Source organism: Prionailurus bengalensis, chromosome C1 (genome assembly GCF_016509475.1).
Source record: "Prionailurus bengalensis isolate Pbe53 chromosome C1, Fcat_Pben_1.1_paternal_pri, whole genome shotgun sequence".
In the NCBI taxonomy this organism is placed as follows: Eukaryota; Metazoa; Chordata; class Mammalia; order Carnivora; family Felidae; genus Prionailurus; species Prionailurus bengalensis.
In genome coordinates, this window is record NC_057345.1 from 55,386,544 (window position 1) to 55,406,088 (window position 19,545).

Sequence of the window (19,545 nt, forward strand, 5' to 3'; positions counted from 1 at the left end):
GCTCCAACTCACGGACTGTCAGATCATGACCTGATGACCTGAGCGGAAGTCGTAGGTTCAACGGACTGAGCCACCCAGGTGCCCCAACACAATGTCCTTTTATCTCAGCAGTAGGAAGGCAAAACCAAAGCAGCCCAGACTATAGGAAGGAGCTCATTACTCAAATATTCTCTGGGTTTTAGGGAGATCTAACTGATACACATATGTCTCCAGCTATCCTCAAGTAGAAGGGCTGCATATTAGGAAACATTTATTGAGCACTTAAAGATGTTTTGATAAAAAGTACTTTGTTTAGATTCTTATACTTGACCACGAAACAATGTTTAAATTCTCAGTTAATAATATACAGCAACCCAAAAGTTAAGAGTGGATAGTTATTTCTGGATGAGGAGGTAAGAGTTGATTTTTATTTTCTTTTTATGCTTATTTTTTTAACATTTTCCTACCATCAGCATAATCTGCTTACTGTTTTAAAGTTATTTTAAAATTTTTTACAAGAAGAAAATCACAGTGAGCTTGGTTTATGGCATTTTAACTGCAATTTTGCACGGCATTTAAAATTTCAAAAGATTAGTTAAAATTTGAAAAGAACAGTGCATTCACTTTGGCAAAAAGAGAAAATACACTTCATTGTGGTTTTAACTATTGATCCACAACTTTTAGGAAAGAAAGATTGCCTAGCCCAAAGCTATTATTTTCATAACACAATGCAAGTGTTGTACCGAGCAGTAAAACACCGCGATTAAGCGCATGCTCAAAGCTCTACCTTCATCGGGCATCTGCTCTTGTCTTAACAAAGAGCACGCAAATCAGTCACGGAACAGCCATCAGTGCAGCACAATGTCTGTAAGTCTTGTCCTGACAAGAGCCCCAAAGCTTCTTTGAGCCCCAAAGCCCTTGGCCAGCTGTTCATCCTGAAGTCTCTTCTCTCCTGAGGAATCCACCTGCGGAAAGTGTTGCACCAGGCTTTCCTCCAAAACTTCATTCGTGCTCATCTGGAAGTTAGAAGTAGTTTCTTCTCCCAGCTGTACGGAAGAGAGTCTCGACAAAGAAGGAAGGTTGTAGCCAAGTTCTGCACTTGGGGACGTGCATTGGGTGTTTTTAAAGGAAATTGAGTCCTGCACATCATTTTCTTTAAATGTTGGTCTGGCTTCAGAAAGATTAGACATTCTGGGGAGAACTTAGTCATCTCCACCTTCCTGGATCTGCAGGAGAGGAAACATCAGAGCGGAGAGAAGGAGTGACAACAACCTGTGTCCTGCAGCCAATGAGGAGCCAAGTCCAAGTTCACCTTCTGTTGTACTGGCTACCACTGCTCCATGACCAGCAGCCTCCAAGGTATTCATTACATGCTATAAATAAAAAACACACAAACAAAAATAACCCTTGTGTATGCCCTGCAAAGTTGATCAGTAAGGAAGGAAGTGGAGAGATTTAAACCTCTATGTCTGAAAACCAAAAGTGGTTCCCACTGCTATTAGGGTGTTGTTCCCAAAGTCCTCCCTCAATTTAACTACGTTCCAATTTATTTATCAGCACCTTAGCACACTGGCAAGCTCCAAGAAAACTTACATGAATGAATGCTGATTAATAAGCCAGTAATGGATTGAATAAATAATATATGAGAAAATACTCCGAAAAGTACTCTGTGAAAGATTAAATAAACTGTATTCTGATGTCAGTGGTGTTAAAACAGAGCCTTGCACAAACATCCGTTCAATTGCCCAATGTGTTTCATAGACATTCCAAATGCATTCTTTCTAGTGCATTTTGGCTTGCTAATCCAGAGATGGATAAATTATGCTAAATCTGGTAAATTAGGTTTACTCTCTTGAGATTAAAAGCACTTATTATATCTGCTAACATCTAGTAACTATGTAACTCCCACTCAATGTGGGAGTGATGAGTTCATAATTTTTCAAGAAATTAGCCCAACAAAATATAAAAACCGTGGGTCATTTTCTAAAATATTTTAGTTTACCAAAGTCATTTGCAACTGCATTGAAACTTTTACATTCATATATGTGGTTATGACATTTATTATGTGATCACATTTTCCTGTTTTAACTTTTTATTGTAAGACATAACCAACAGTTAATTATGAAAATAGAACCTTAAATAAATTCTACCTCATACTTTAATATGGGATTAGCAGAAAGAATTCCAGTTAAACATCTTGAATTGAAAAATAAAGAGGGGTGCCTAGGTGGCTTGATCCGTTAAGCGTCTGACTCTGGATTTCAGCCCAGGTCATAATCTCACAGTTGGTGAGATCAAGCCTCACTGTGGGCTCTGCGTTGACAATGCAGAGCCTGCTTGGGATTCTCTCTCTCCCAATCTCAGCCCCTCTCCCACTCGCACGGGCGCACATGGATGCGCGCGCTCTCTCTCTCTCTCAAAGTAAATGAATAAACATTTTTTTTTAATGAAGAAAAGCAGTGAAATCAGTCCCCTCAGTATTCCTGAAACATGTTAGTTAGGTTCATTCCCACCTCAACATTCTGAGCAAACAATTCCTACTAGAATTCCCACTACAATTTCACTTCACCCCACTTGCCATAACTCCCCAAATCCTATACGTCCTTTAGGGCCTCCATCAAACACCACTGCCTCTATCATTTATTACAGCAGTTCACCATCTTCTTTTTCCCATCTGAGACACAGTATAAACAAAGACCTCAGCTCTTGAAGCCAGAGAGACTTGGTTTGCCCCCTAGCCACACTACCTACCAGCTGGGTGAACAACTTTGTTCCCAGTAAAATGGTAAATTGTGGCAATATTACTTCACTGGATGCTTATCGTCAGACTGAATGAAATGTTGTACATGAAACTATCTGGCACTTAGTAAGTGCTCAATAACAGATTCCTTCCTTGTGTCCTTATTTAGCACCTGCCTTAATTCCAACTTATTATATTCTGTAATTGTCCATGTATGAAATTATCCATGCTACTTCAACATGTCCCTTAGCATCACATGCTTCTATTCCCCATAGCACCTGCCATAGATGTTGAGATCATCAAAGTAGTTATGCAATCAAATGACTTCAAGCTGGAGACTAAAGAAAACAAGGTCTTTACTGTCTGAAAGGTAGCAAGCTCACGTCTTTCCCAAGCCAAATTCAATTTATTTTGATAATTAACCCCTGAAACTGATGTAGAAGTGGCTTAGCAGTAATTAGAGACATACTAAAACAAGCCTGGGGAAAAAAAATAAATGAAGAAGTCACATGAGTTAATGTTACCTTGACTTTGAGGGATTCCTTCCGGGTGCCTTCTCTACCTGGGGCCAGCACAGGTATAGATGACTGCTTTTATGTACTCTAGTCCAACAGAGCTTCTATAGACTCCTCAAGCCTCACTTCAGAGATGGCAAGAAGGACAGAAAATAGAAACAAAAGTCAAAATGGAGCCCTTCGTCTTGCTGAATAAGAATCTGACATGGTGAATATTGCCAAATCAAGTTTTGAACTTACCTTTACACTTGTCCAATTTATACTAGCATTCCTGACATTTTATTGGTCAGAATCTCGTTTAACAATATTTGCAAAGCACATAGGTTACACTGTGAAGTTTTGATAATGTGCCTTTATGATTATTGCTAGTTATTCAGTCACTTATGAACACCATCACTTACCATTAGCGGCATCCATGAGACAATAAACAGGATGCTCTCTTGGAAGACATCTGGAAAAACACAAGCTTTGGAAGTAGCCAAGTAGGACTTTCAATGTCAGCCTTGTCACTTACTAAGTGACATGGGGCAAGTTTTAAACCCTTTAAACTTTGATAAGCATATCTTTAGAGTGCGAAAACCTATCTTGTAAGAGTTTTTCAGTATCGAAAGCAATACCTTCTCAAAGCCATGAGAAAACTAACTTAAGAATTTGTGTTTGGGGCACCTGGATGGGTCAGCCAGTTAAGCTTCTGACTTTGGCTCAGGTCAAGATCTCACAGTTCCTGAGTTCGAGCCCTGCATTGGGCTCCGTGCTGACAGCTCTGAGCCTGAAGCCTGATTCAGATTCTGTCTCCCTCTCTCTCTCTGCCCCTCTTCCGCTCTCACTCTGTCTCTCAAAAATAAACGTTTAAAAAAATTTTTAAAAATTTGCATTCTTGTGTTTTGAATTTGAATCTTCATATCCCACTTAGATGATCTAGAATCTTAACCAAAATATTTAACCTCTCCAAGAATTCTTCTCTGTAAAATTGTGATAGTAACTGCTTCTTTTTTTTAATTTCTTTTTTTAACATTTATTTATTTTTGAGACACAGAGAGACAGAGCATGAACAGGGGAGGGTCAGAGAGAAGGAGACACAGAATCTGAAACAGGCTCCAGGCTCTGAGCTGTCAGCACAGAGCCCAACGCAGGGCTTGAACTCATGGACTGCGAGATCATGACCTGAGCTGAAGTCAGACGCTTAATCAACTGAGCCACCCAGGTGCCCCAATAACTGCTTCTTAAAACTAATGAGATAACGCGTGTCCTGCTTGACAATATAAATATTTATCTTCTTCCCTCACCGTTGGGATGGACTAGAAAACATAACTTTCCTTTAGAATACAGGGGAAGTTCTCTGACTAGAATCTTCCTTGTTATCCTTCACCCCACGACTTAGGCATGCATTAATCAATACATATTTTTTATAACAGAAACCTGAATACATAAACTCCCAATGAGCTAAATAATGAAATTTCTCTTGTAAACTTTCTGAAAGTGCTCATTCTGGCAAAGCTCTTACCTAAACTAGAAAAGCTGGCGTTTGAGATCTTAAAGAGTTGTTGACTCACTTTTTAGCAAATTGAAAACTAATCTTTTAAATTGATTCCTCTTGTGTGATCTCTGGTTGGAAAAAAAATCCATTCAGCCAGTGATCAAGATCATATCACCCATACTTCTTGTGGCATTGCCATTTTTCTGCAGGGAAGCCAGAAAACAGAATAAGAAAATCAATGCTCTGATTGAAAGCATTTCTGACTCTGAAAAATAAATATATTACTTCAAAGAATTGTTGCTTTCTCAATCTCTATGGCTGCAGTAGGGAGAGTGGATTAAGGGGAGCAAGATTTTGAGGGAGGAGAAACAAACAAAAAAGGCTTTGGCAATAATTTAGATGAGATATGATGTGCTCTCAACTAAAGTCATTGCGGAAAGGATGGGGCAGAGGGCAGTATTCAAAAAATAGGAGGGCTTGGTACAAATTAGATATCAGGGATAAGGAGGCCGAAAATGGTACTTAGGTCTCTGGCTCACACAACTGGGAGGTAGGAGGAGAGTCATTTTGCTAAGAAAGGCACATAATGTGCAGGAATGGTTTTGACATCAGACAGAGCTACCTTATCTTTTCATAGGTCAATATGGCAGGTGAATCTGTCATTTATCAACTCCAGAGGGGCATCTGCATGACCAAGTCTAGCACACCCACAACATCAGCAATTATTTAGCCATTTATTACCAACTTCTTCCCTTCTTTGGAGACTTATACTGCCCATCTTGATAATGCCAGGTGTAACATAGCTCTGCAATAAACTTGTGATCAGTAGCTATGGGCTGGGCTTCTGTACAACCCAGGAGAGAAATATTCAGCCAAGGGATGATCCCTATCCTGGATGTCAGATGTACTCGGGTACCTCTGAACTCTGCTACCATCCCCATTTTATCCCCCTGGGCTCAAAATAGTCTCTTCTGCCAGCTGTTAAGACCTCATCAGGGTTTACGTTAATTTGGGATGCAAATGCAAGGCCAGTGGGACCTGAGCTCAGCCTGAGACCAAAGGGAGGCAAACCAATCAGGTCGCGTTCCCAGATAAAAAGCTAATGCCAATAGTGAAAGCCCTAGTTGTGGCGTTTCCATTTTGAGGGCTTTACTTTTGCCATTTGTGAATCGAGAGAGTTGGACTGAATTACCTAGGGCTCCCTTGAACTTGAAATGCTGTCTTCTTATGATTATCTGATTCCTTTACTCCTGACTCAAAACCTTTCTATGGTTCAGCATTACCTGGAGAATAAAATCCAAACAGCCTGGCATTCAAAGCTCTTCATTCAGGCATTCAAATATCACTCCTTGCACATAACTCAAGGTACAACCAGAGAAGATAACCAAAATGAAAATGAATCTTTCCATCTTTTGACCAAAAAGAGTTTGTTTCTTGTACCTCTGACTAGAGCATTTAATCCTTTCTATTTGGAGATTGACATGACTTTTCCTTCTCATCTAGTCTGCAGCTCAGTTTACTATCTGTGTGGCTTTAAATATGTAATTGTCTTCTCTGAGTTTAGTTTCTTCATCTGTGAGGAGATACTAATCTGCATTATATTACATGCTTTATGTAGGATAATATATGATGTTTAACAGATGCTCAATAGATTAATGTGATATGCAAGAGATTAGAAATGCATTTTTTGGCTGCAACTAGCTACTATGGAAGGCTTTTATGTATAACTCTTGATCTCAAAACTATCCAAAAATTTGCACTGCTCTGGTCTTTTTCTTTCCTTCCTTCATTCTTTCCTCTCCTTCTTCATTCCTCTCCTCTTTCCACAAATACATTCTAAAAGCAGAACCTTAGAGTACTATTTCTGAAAGTATTGTCTTTAGGACATGAGTCTTTGAAGATGGTCTTTGGGAAAAAAAATCCTATAGTAATGGTCCCTTTTTTTGTAGATTAATGATGCATGTTATATATACGGGCTCAGGGAAGACTTATAGTTAGGAAACTTCTTTAATTTGTTGAATTCAATATTTCCCAAACTTATTCAACCCCAGAACATCTTTCACCATGAAGTTGACTAATATTTGGAATAGTTGTGAGTTTCTAGGGGTGATGTATTTCCAGTTCTCTTCCTCTCAGGCACATGGTGGGATTCTATTTCCCTGTTCTTTAAAATTGGATGTGGCCATGTGACATACTTTGGCAAATAAAAGGTGATTGGAAGTAACATATGCTACTTTTACCTGGCATTTAAGGATTGGTGCATGATTCCCCAGTCCTCCCTCTCTTCCACCTTGATGACCGACATCATTCTTGACGGAACCTGGTCTCTGGTCAAAAAAATATAAAATGAGACCACCTGCTCACCTGTAATGAACATGTAATGTACACGAGAAGTAAATTCTCACCATTTGAAGCCGCTGAGATTTGGCAATTATTGGCTGTGGCAACGTAATCTGATTTATTCTCACTGGTATAATTATCTTAAAGTTATTTACATTCTTATAGATGTAGAGAATGTTTACATGATCCAAGTTTTTAGACCAAAGCAAAGTAAGATCAGTTATCTGGACTTAACAGCTGGAATTAATTACCATGTGTTCAATATGATTGATAATATGAAGATCCACAATTACATGAACCAAAAATCCAAATTAACAACCAATGGATTGAGTAAACGTATGTTTCATCTATAAATTGCTTATCGAGGAACTATGGTCACAAGAACATCTAATACATGGTGTTAGAGCAGGTTGGCATGAGTTGTAAGTACTGTCTGTGGCATTCAGATTTGGAAAATCAGATTTCAGTCCTGCCATTTAATATCTATGTGACCTTAAATACTTAATGTCTCTGAATCTCAGTTTCTTCACTTGTAAAATAGAGATAATAATGCTGACTTTATTAGGGTGGTTGTCAGGATTAAATTATGCAGAGTACTGTCAGAGTCTCTAGCACAAAAGGAACTTTCAATAGATTGATCATTCATAGTAATGACAAGAACCATAATTCTACCAAATGTTATACTGTGTCATAGTGGCCTTGATGTTAGAATACTAGAGTTTTAATACTGGTACTGTAGCTTCCAGCTAAGAGAGCTTGAGAACGTAATTTAAACTGTAATTTGATTTTCTAATTTGTAACATGGAAAAATATCACAGGATCGAATGAAGCAATGTTAATTATAGCACTGATAAATTATAAAGTGTACCACATACAGTTATTTTATGATAATGATGATTATAAAATCACTCTACAAATTTGTTAGCAAATGCTGATTGATTTTTATTCATACTTCTTGCTTCTAGAGGGTGTTTTCATTGTGAGGCACCACGTTCATCCAGCTATTCTTGGGAGTCATTCCTAACTCCTCATTCTCCCTCTCTTCCTTGCCTAAAACCTCTTTTGTGCATACACATCCATTAAGTCATCAAGTCTCACAGATTCTGCTTCTGACTTTCTCTGCGATCCACTCATTCCTCTTTATCCCCTCTGCGGTGATCTCCACTTTGATTTAGAGACTGCAACAGTCTTTCAATTGGCTCCGTATCTTTCATCAAGCCATGGTTTACACTGCTGCCAAAATGATCTTTCTAAACGTGCTTATTTTCTTACCCACTTTGAAAACTCTTCAATGGCTTTCCATTTTCCTCAAGAAGAAATCCAAATTTTCTGGGGCACCTGGGTGGCTCAGTCGGTTGGGCGGCCGACTTCGATTCAGGTCATGATCTCGCGATTCGTGGGTTCGAGCCCCGCGTTGGGCTCTGTGCTGGCAGCTCAGAGCCTGGAGCCTGTTTCAGATTCTGTGTCTCCCTCTTTCTCTGACCCTCTCCTGTTCATGCTCTCTGTCTCAAAAATAAATAAATGTTAAAAAAAATTTTTTTTTTAAAAAGTCCAAATTTTCTTAACATAGCCTACAAGGCCTTTTATGAGGTGGCCAGTGTCTACCTTTACAGGCCCTCAATCCCTCAAAGGTCCAGCTCTACTGAAAACCTTACCGTTTGTGGAAAGTCCATGCTCTGTCTCTCCAGGCCTTTGCATCTGCTGTTTTCTTCACCTGAAACCCCTTTCCCCCCTCTTTAAAACCAGTTAACTTCTACTCACAAATATCTGTAGAATGGGTATTGAAATATCATTCATCTAGATAAGTTTTTGCATAACTTTATGGATAAAACTTTACTACTCACTTTAGTAATTTTCAAGTGTTCTGTCAGTAGGAATTTAAAGGAGCAGCTAAAAATGTTTTTAATAATCTTAGAAAACATTGATATTTGAGGCTTAATTTTATATGCACAAAGAAGCTATTTTTGTCGTTACTTGGGGCTTTTAGAAATTTACTTAAAAACTCAATAAATAGGGGTGCCTGGGTGTCTCAGTCAATTAAGCGTTTGACTCTTGATCTCGGTTCAGGTCATGATGTCACAGCTCATGAGTTTCAGCCCCTCATGGGGCTCCATGCTGGCAGCACGGAGCTTGCTTAGGATTTTCTCTCTCGCTCTCTCCCTGCCCTTCCCCTCCTTGCGCACTCTGTCTCTTTCTTTCTCTCTCTTTCAAAATAAATAAATATACTTTAAAAACTCAATAAATAATTTAAATATATATAATAACTTGAAAAATTCAATAAAGTTGTCAGTGAGGTATGATGTAAGATCCCTAAAATATCCCGGAATACTTTTTCCTTTCTGGTATAATAGGACTCTATCTGTCAATAGTTGAGTATTCAGAGAAATACAGACATGGTGAGAGTACATTTTTTCATGAGTTGTTCTGGATGCTACACAAATATTTCATCACTTTAGAAAAGGCAGTGCTTATTTTGATGATTCATAACCATGTTTTATATGTGATGGACATGTTCTGCTTTCTATTTAACCCAGGAATTAGTTTCATGTAAACTGTTAGCCTTTTAGTTTTATCACCCACTGAGTATGCCAACCTAAGCAAATGAAGGCTAATAGCCTAGTAAATGTTCTGTGGATTTGAGGGTAGACTTGAACATTGTAGTAAATCATGAACAAACCAGACACAAAGCCCAAATGTATAAAGGAACAAATGAGGTCATTAGCAGTGTGTAGCTTTTGCAGGAGTGGGGCCTTGGCAAGGACTTAGCCAGCTGCAAAGGGCAAAGAAGTTCTGAGACCAAGAAGTAGGGATGCGTTTGGGATAATCAGAATGAGAACTACCTACTTTGTGCCAGGCATCGTGTTAAGTGCTTTACGTCGGAGGTAAACTCCACCAGTCAGTGGAACACAATCTCAAAAGCAGCAGCAATTGTTCACCTAAAGAAAGTGATCGTAAATTTGTTTTTACTTTTTGTCGTGAGGGAGGAAATTGATTTTATATTGTTAGAGAACAAAGAAAATGATGACCTATGTTTAGCTGATTTGTGAAGCTGATTGTATGTTCCATTTGATTGTGTGTTCTATGTTTTCCACTGTTAAAAATACTTTACCCTTGGTGATGTTAAGATAATTTTGCAGGATACTAAGGAAATCACACTTAAAATATTAGATCATGTTTTAATATGGGGTATGCATGAAGCCAACATTTCTCCCATTAACTTGATCACTCATTCACTCAGCAAATATTTGTTGCAATAACTCCTCTGTGAAGGTAGTGTTCAAGGTGTTCAAGATACAGGGGTGAACAAAGCACATATAGTCCCTACCATCAAAGAGCTCACAGTCTGGGGGGGTGGGGTGGGCAGACACCAAGCAAATAATCACACCAATATTTAGCACAGCAGGTCTGAAACTCAATTCAGAAACTCAGTGACCAAGAAATGTATATTCTGAAATTCAGTTTCTAGCTCTAAGTCATCATTCCACCCAGCTGGCAGAAACAAACAACACACACATAAAGTTATTATCAGTCTCTGTCAATTGGGTTGCTAATCTAAAAGTATGGGAGAGTCTATAAGCTCAGGAATGAGAAGGGTAGAATGAAATAGGTTCAGTGCTTCGGACTGGCTCCCCAGGGTCTAAGGATAATAAAGTAGTTTTCTTTTAGGCTTGATGAGCAACAAAGGTAGAATATGCAAAAATGTTTGAAAGGTCAAAAATACATAACACAAAGAAACATTTTTTCAGTTGAATCAAGTTTTTATTTTGGTACAGAGTGTTAAGGGAAGTCCAACTTTTCAGAAGGACAAAGAGAAGAACCACCATGGTTTACATCAGCAGGAAACTTATTATTGTTATTACCTGACCTAAGCTCTCACTCCACCCAATAATTACCTTGCTTTTATGTAAAGGATGGCTCCAAAGAAATAGAAGGTGCAAAGAAGTGGATACTTAAAAAAGGCAGTTTCTACGGTTGCACAGACTCCATTCTTAGTTTTATACACACTTTTTTTTTTCAGAGATTTTAGTGAGTTTCAGATGCCTCTCCTCTCCACTTAGAATGCTTTATAAAACAGGCCATACTGTCCTATGGCCTCGGTTAACAAAACGCAGGACTTGTTCTAGCAAACAGCACGGAATAGGCTGTTAGCAATCTGTTTGGAGGAGTTGTTACCTCCCACTCTCCTATTTCTACAAGCTAGCTCTAGAACCCTTCATAAGATAACATTCTGATGCCAACTATAGATCAAGGACTCTCTATTTTCTCTCTGGGCCCACTTAAGTCTGGGCTTAAAACCCAGAGCCAATTTGGGGCATGCAGAGGAGGGTGCCCTGATGTGTCCCAGACTAACTCTTCTCACTGAATTGGCAGTGTGATGCCTGCTGGCTAAACGATGCAATTTTGACATTTGCTGTCATGTTGTTTGCTTGTCAGATAGTCTAACAAAGTTCAATAGCTTCCGCTCGCAAATCTAAGGGGATAAAATTCTGATTTAAAGTGGGTGTGAAAACACAAAAAATATAACGTAAATGAAGTTGGGTGTGAAAATCCAGTATTCTCCTAACACTAACACATGCATAATTCATAAACTTTAGAAAACAGATCTTGGAAAGCAGACCTGAAATTCTATGAAACTTCATCTGTAAAGATTTTGGTTTAAGTAATTCTAATAATTTCAAAGTTTTGCTTCCAATGGAATAATTTTCTAACCTATTTGGAGATTTTGTAAGTACACATATGTGGTTATATGTACTTGGAATATGACTAAAAACATTAAGAAAATCCCCAAAAAAATCTTACAATTAAGCCTAGATCACATATCTCTGAAATAAAAGTTTATTAAGTTTATGTTAAGTTGAAATGTAAGTTATACATCAAATATCATTTTCTAACATCAAAATCCCAGCTTACTGCATACAAATTGGACTATTGGATATTAAACACTGTTTCTTTTTCTTTAAACAGCAACAAGAGAAGGTATTAGTAATGATGAATTATCCTGGTTGTTTCGACTTGGATCCAATCAAAATATCTATTACATCTCCCTGAAAAGAAAAAGCCAAACAATTACAATGCAATAAAATATAAATTAAGAGGTAAAGGAGTCTTTAAAATGCTATTTGAAATTTATAAGTTAGTGATACATATAAAGAGCATCCAATAAGATCGTAAAAAGGAAACAAACCAAGGTAAGTTTAAATAGTAACGGTTACTTCCTAGTATAAACCTACTTTTTCCAATGGAGGACTCTTTTAAAGAAGTTTGATAAACAATAAGGATTCAGTTAAGCGACAATTTTGGCAGCTCCTGTGTAGCCTTAATATGGAAACCTCAGTTTTCTCATCTGTAAAATAGCTTGTGATCTTAATGGTATCTTAAACTCTTTCCTGACCTATAGTGCTTGATTTAGAGACAGCTGAAGACCTGAATTCCAATGTGGATTTTGTATTTAATTTAATAACAACAATCTTACACTAAAGGGGTAAAATAATAATCTGTAAGAGGATGAAACCAAAGATGGTAGGGTTTTTTTTTTAAATTTTTTTTAATGTTTATTTATTTTTGAGACAGAGAGAGACAGAGCATGAATGGGGGAGGGTTAGACAGAGGGAGACACAGAATCTGAAACAGGCTCCAGGCTCCGAGCTGTCAGCACAGAGCCCGACGTGGGGCTCGAACTCACGGACCGCGAGATCATGACCTGAGCCGAAGTCGGCCGCCCAACCGACTGAGCCACCCAGGCGCCCCAGTAGGTGAGTTTTTAAGAAAGATACTGTGAATTAAATTCTACACATAAAACTAATATTACACTCTATGTTAACCACCTGGAATTTAAATAAAAACTTGAAACAATAGGGGCGCTGGGTGGCTCAGTTGGTTAAGCATCTGACTCTTGATGTTGACTCAGGTCATGATCTCACAGTTCCTGAGTTCGAGGCCCACACTGGGCTCTGAGCTGATGGCATGGAGCCTGCTTGGGATTCTGTCTCTCCCTGTCTCTCTGCCCCTTACCTGCTTCTCTCAAAATAAGTAAATTAACTTAAGAAAAATAAAGTCGTGTAATTCCTTCAGATTAGGTGATAATATTTAAAAACAACTTGAAAAAACAAATAATATAATATAATATAATATAATATAATATAATATAATACAAAGATATTGTGAAAAGTTGGGGGTTGGAAGCAGAAGACCAGAATTTTCTCACCTTTCACAGTAAAGGGATCTTAAAAAAGTCACTAATATCTGGGAATCTTAGTTTCCTTGAATGGATAATAGAAATATCAACAACCACTTCTAAAAATTATTTCAAGAGTTGAATGAACTAATGTATATAAAAGAGTTTTACAAAACTCTAAATAGTTATAAACACCTTAGATCATATTACATAAGTCAGTCCTGTCTTTTAGCCTATAATAAGGATGACATTCCCCATTCTTCAGGTCCTGACACAAAATCAGTTGCCAAGCTGCTTCTCAAATCCGTCTCCTTCTACCTCAGTCTTTCACTTGGGCTAACACAGCAGATCACTACTCTAATTTATTCACTGTTAAATTCTTAGCACCCAAAACAGACCCTGTCACATAGTCCATACTCAGTAGATGTTTGTTGAATGAATGAAGAGTCTATATGTAAATACCCAAAGTACAGAGAAAGAGATGGCAAACATTTATATACTGAAACATAAGAATAGAAATAGTAGCCAGGAGTGATTCTCCATAGGCTGCCTCTAGAAAAAATAAAAGTCACTTTGTGCAATGTCCCACTGGAATTAGCTTCTGCCAAGTACTTAAACTATAATTCTGTTCGACACAAGACTGAGGCCTCCAGCAACCAATCACATCACACCAGGAGAGGAGGTGGTGCTTCAACAAATAATAATGCTAAGGTGGTGGTAAGTCCCGTTGGCAGCTGGTTACATCACAAAGTTACCATTGCAAAGCTTGGACCCTATACCCCTGTTCACACCAGGCATCAGGCTGATATTACCCTAAACCACATACCCTGGTTGGTAGGACAGGGCAGGAGCCAATGTCCTACTGTGTCATATCACAATAATATTCTGGTCCTTGGACACATCAGGGGGCTGCCAGAGTTTCAGAAATTATTTAACTTAAAACATGCACAGCCCTAGGATCAAAGTTCTTCTCTTGCTGTGTAAGGCCACAGTGGGTGCTGAACAATGTGGAGGTGAGCGGGAGTCATGGTTCTATACGTATACCATGGTCCTTGGAATATCCCCATGGGTTTTCTCCAATGGGGCCTGCTCCAGCACACTTGGTGCAAATGTTATCTGGTACTTTGCCTTTGTAAAACACGTATCCCTGTTGTCCTCTGGGTACCTATCCCTAATTCTTCTACTCCTGCATCCTTCACTTCTCAGAGGCAGTCTTTATTATAAATTTGGTGTACACCTTTCCTATAGAATGAAAACATAAGCCTTCCAAAATTTTAATTCACTCTTGATTAAAATTAATGGAGAAATTATAGGACATAATGTTACTTGATAAGATATCTTAATAGGAAATAATGGTTTGACATTAATTACTTTGAGACTTCAAATTACTATGTCATTATAATTCTCTGAAAAGTTCAAGAAGAGGTGTATCAGGTAAGCTTGAGTTTGTCTGTAAGTAACATAAAATCTGATTAATAGGTTTTTCTTGAATCTCCTAGAAGAATAACACTGAAGTTTTAAAATATCATGACCAAAAGCATGAAAGACATATTTGTATTAGAAAACTGTATTTATTTATTAATGTATGGAAAATATTTCTTACAAGAAAATTTTGCTCACCAGCACTGAAATCAACACACACACACACACACACACACTCACACACACATGTTTGTCAAAAATGTTCAGACTCTCAACTTAGCCTTCTGCTTGCAAAGCATACTGCTCAAAATAAAAGATGTCTCTAATGTGTGTGTGTGTGTGTGTGTGTGTGTGTGTGTGTGTATACACCACATCTTCTTTATCCATTCATCAGTCAATGGACATTTGCGCTGTTTCTATAATTGGGCTATTGTAGATAATGCTGCTATAAACATTGGGGTGCATGTATCCCTTCAAATTTTTGTTTTCTTTGGGTAAATACCTAGTAGTGCAATTGTTGGATCGTAGGGTTCATTTCTGAGTGAACCTCCATACTGTTTTCCAGAGTGGCTGCACAAGTTCGCATAAAAAAGAAGAAAATCTTGCCATTTGTAACAATATGGATAGAGCTAGAGAGGATTATGCTAAGTGAAATAAGTCAGTCAGAGAAAAACAAATACCATACGATTTCACTCATATGTGGAATTTAAGAAACAAAACAAGCACAGAGGAAAATAAGAGAGAGGCAAACCAAGAAACAGACTCTTAATTATGAAGAACAAACTGATGGTTACCAGAGGGGAGATGAGTGGGGATGGGTTAAATAGGCGATGGGGATTAAGGAGCAAACTTGTGATGAGCACCAGGTGTTGTAGGGATGTGCTGAATCACTAAATTCTACACCTGAAACTAATATTACAGTATATTTAACTAACTGGAATTTAAATTTAAAAACCTGAAAAGGAAAAAGATGTCTCTCATCAATTCAAATCAAACACCAAAATGAAATCTTTTTCTTCTATATTCCAATCTATATTCCATACTTTTACTAACTATAAATACATCCACTAAGAACACAGCTTTTACACTTGTGTTTAAATAATCTTACATAAATCATAACATACTGTACTTATCTTTCTCCAGTTTACTTTTATCACTCAACACATTTTTAAAGATTTATTCAAAATTTGTCATATTGAGACTTTTAAATACACATTATTTAAACTTCTGTATTACAGTGACTCATGTGAATGTGCCATATTTTATTTATCCAGTGTTTCACTGATGATCATTTAGGTTGTCTCCAATTTATCACTATAGAAACAAGGCTGTTATGAACATGTCTTTCAGACCGCTACTAACAAATTAAACAAAACCCTGGGAGATATATAGAATCCAAACATAACATTTAAACATCTATAAAGACTATAATCTTACCAGATAGGAAAAGTATAGTAACTTAGAGTTAATGGCACAGTAAATAAATAACTTGAAATCAATAAAGTGATGCAGCAGCACATTCAGGGTTGCAGACTTCCATGAGAAGATAGAGGACATGGGTAATAGGTAAGTAGACTTCAGGAGACATGGGCTCTGAGACCATTCCACATGGAGGGCATGGACAAATCAACTCTAAAGCAGGGCTCAGCCTGGCACCAAAGTAGTTAGAAACATCTCCTTAAATGTCCATAGTCAATATGCATGTCAGCCAGTTGAGAAAATCATCTCCAAAACTACTTGGGATGCTTTATTTGTTTCTTTATTGGAAAACCTATTTTTACCCTGAGAAGAAGAATAATTGTGTATAGAAATAATGCAGCAAATCAAACCGATAATTTTAATATTTTTGTATTAAGGAACTTGTATATATTAGGTATAAATATTCATTCTATGTAAGAGTATTCGCTATTATTAGATTGTCTAGCAAATAAATTTGTGATTCTAATTTAAATGTGTAATTGGGTAATTGATTTGGACTTGTAATCATAGATTGAAATACTATTCATTTATAAAAAGCATTGGAACATTTAAGAAAATTTAAGATTCATCATATTCAACATTTAAAATTTATTAAATTAATAAGAATTCCTTAAGTATCAGATTTGTTTGTCCATAAGATGATTGGAGTACTTAAAACACTATATTAAATTTATGAAGTAAATTTAGAAGATTTAAAGAAATTTGTTACAAAAGCTTATTGAAAGTGTGTATTAAAATTTGCTAGACTTAAAACCAATTTGACAATAAATTTCATATTAAAAAATCTGCTAGACTTATAAACAGAATAATAAAATGTATTATCTAAATGTAAGAACTTCAGGAAAACTTCAGGTAAACTAAGATTTTTAAAAAACTTTATAGCACATTTGAATGTGAACATTTTAAGCAAAAGTTGACTGAATAATCATCTCCACGTACAAAAGAAACATTAAAGACAAAGGAAAAAAGGAAGAAAGAATTCACATTGATAACCTTATACGTGTGTGCAAATAAACATGTGCAAGACGTTCTCTGTGGTATCACTGCCTTGTATGGTATTTGAATTCTAAGTTTTACTGAATCTCTCTCCAAAGAGGCTATGCTAGGGGCACCTGGGTGGCTCAGTCGGTTAAGTGTCCAACTTTGGCTCAGGTCATGATCTCGCAGTTCCTGAGTTTGAGCCCTGCATCGGGCTTTGTGCTGACAGCTCAGAGCCTGGAGCCTGCTTCAGATTCTGTGTCTTCCTCTCTCTCTGTGTCTCCCACCTCTCGCACTCTGTGTCTCTCTCTCAAAAAAAAATTAATAAAACATTAAAAAAAGAGGCTATGCTAATTCATATTCCTATGACCCTTGCATAAGAGCTCCTATTTCCCTACAACTTTGCTAATACTTAATACTGGCTAATATTTTCATTTTTGTAAATCTAATCAATTTGAACTGATATCTTGTATAATTTCAATTGCATATTTCTACATTTCTAGAGAGAATTAATATTCCAGTTTTTCTCCTACAATTTAGTATTTTATACATTTGCCCATTCAAAACACTGAATTGCTCTTATTGTTTAATAGGGGTTATTTATACATACTGGACATTATGTCTTTTATAATCTTAGAAATTTCTTCTTCTAATCTGTTTCTTTTAACTTAGCATATGGAATCCTGAACAAAAAGTGTTAATTTTGACATAATAGTCATAGAAAAAATATTTGAGGTTTATTGAGAACTTACTATGTCCCAGTACCAGTTCTAACCACTTTGTACCTATTAACTATTTTAATGTTTCTAACAACCTTTGATTCTGGTACCAAAATTATACCCAGATAAGGAAACAGGAAAAACCTGAAAAAAATTAGGAGATTTTTTTTTTTGGTCTTTTTAAAATCTGTCTTTGTCTTTAGATCATTAAGACACTATCCTACATTTTCTTCTAGTGGTTTGTTTTATTTTTCGGTCTTTAATTCATTTGGAGTTCACCATTGTACAAAATGTGAGATAGGGAATGGCTTTCTATTTTCTAGAAAATAAGGATCAAATTCCGGATGATGGCAAATGACCCAACAGGCCCTTTTGCCACTTTTCTCTCAAGCAATCTCTTTACCAGTCAAAAAAGTCTACTCACCATTTCCTCAAAATGTCATGGAGCTTTCTAATTCTGTATCTTTGCTCAGGCCTTTCCCTCACTCTGAAATAACAGCTCTACTCGCTTATCTGCAAGGAAAATTTCCATTTTTTTTAGTTTATTTATTTATTTTGAGAGAGAGACCGTGAGCAGGGGAGGGCCAGACAGAGAAGGAAAGAGAGAATCTCAAGCAGGTTCCATGCTGTCAACACAGATCCTGATGCAGGGCTGGATCTCACGAGATCATCACCTGAACCGAAACCATGAGTCGGTCAGTTAACCAACTGAGCTACCCAGGTGCCCCTGCAAAGAAAATTTCTAATCCTTCAAAACACAGTTAAAATTTAATCTCCTGTGTGAAAGTCTTCCCCAAAGTATTCACCTATGTTTTCCTTTCTTTCTTCCCATTCTCCTTTCAAAAGTCAATTTTCCTACTCTGTGCTTCTATAGGAGTTTCTTTGTTGTTTTGGTCTTTATGACTTGATTATATTTGTGTGCATATATTGTTCCTTTCTTAGAAACCATGTGTCTTTTGTGTCTAAGTGTGTTTGTTCATTTTTCAATATTTGCTTAGTACCTATCATGTGCTAGCCCTGTGCTAACACTTAAATATACAAGTTTCCAAGTAGCTCAAACTAGTAAGAAAGACATGTATACAAAATATTATAGTTTATATTGATGAATTATTGTCATCTTTAACAGGTACTATAGACATATGTGATAAAAAGAATCAACATGCTAATGCTCATGTTTCTTTGCTACCACCAACCCAATACACACCAACAAAGATTTTTAAATAATGCAACTCCTTCTCCCCACTGCCCCAATTTAGAATTTGTGGACGAGTTCTTAGAGCTTTTGTGGGATGGAACTGATGGAATTACAGGGATAGAAAGCAATGGATTTAGGCCTTGATGCTACATTTAGGATTTGAGGGATAAGTAAAGAAGAAAAAGATTACTATTAACTATATATTTTGATCCATTTTAATGTTTTTGAAAGACTTGAATAAAGAATAGAATTCTCTAGTTCCTTCTGGCTGTTGAGCTGTATATCATAAACAAGTGTGGGCATAAACATCTCACTACCCTAAAAGGTATTATATACTCAGTGAATATGAGAGAAATTAAAAATATTAAAATGTTTACATCATGAAAAAATAAGCCATTAATGTTGCACTTCTCAGAACAGACTAAAATTATGATGTAAGGAAACATGCATTTTAGAAAAAGAAACTATGTTTTTACGAACAAAAGAGACAAAATTCACTATTTACATGTGGCTTATGTCCTACCTG

General features: G+C 37.0%; 2 protein-coding genes across 2 annotated transcripts in view; both read right to left on the reverse strand.

Annotated features, from left to right (window-relative positions):
• INSL5 (insulin like 5) lies at positions 1 to 7,016 on the reverse strand. Its single transcript, XM_043573343.1, is given in 4 exon segments — positions 1 to 990; positions 3,244 to 3,331; positions 3,334 to 3,391; positions 6,952 to 7,016. Coding segments are annotated over 4 exon segments (411 nt in total). The 3' UTR covers positions 1 to 790.
• Positions 7,017 to 11,864: 4,848 nt separating this feature from the next.
• The window catches only part of DNAI4 (dynein axonemal intermediate chain 4), a 93,851-nt gene continuing 86,170 nt past the window's right edge, over positions 11,865 to 19,545 (reverse strand). Inside the window, 1 exon segment of the mRNA XM_043575204.1 lies at positions 11,865 to 12,096. Within this exon segment, the coding sequence (XP_043431139.1) occupies positions 12,046 to 12,096 (51 nt within the window). The 3' untranslated portion in view covers positions 11,865 to 12,045.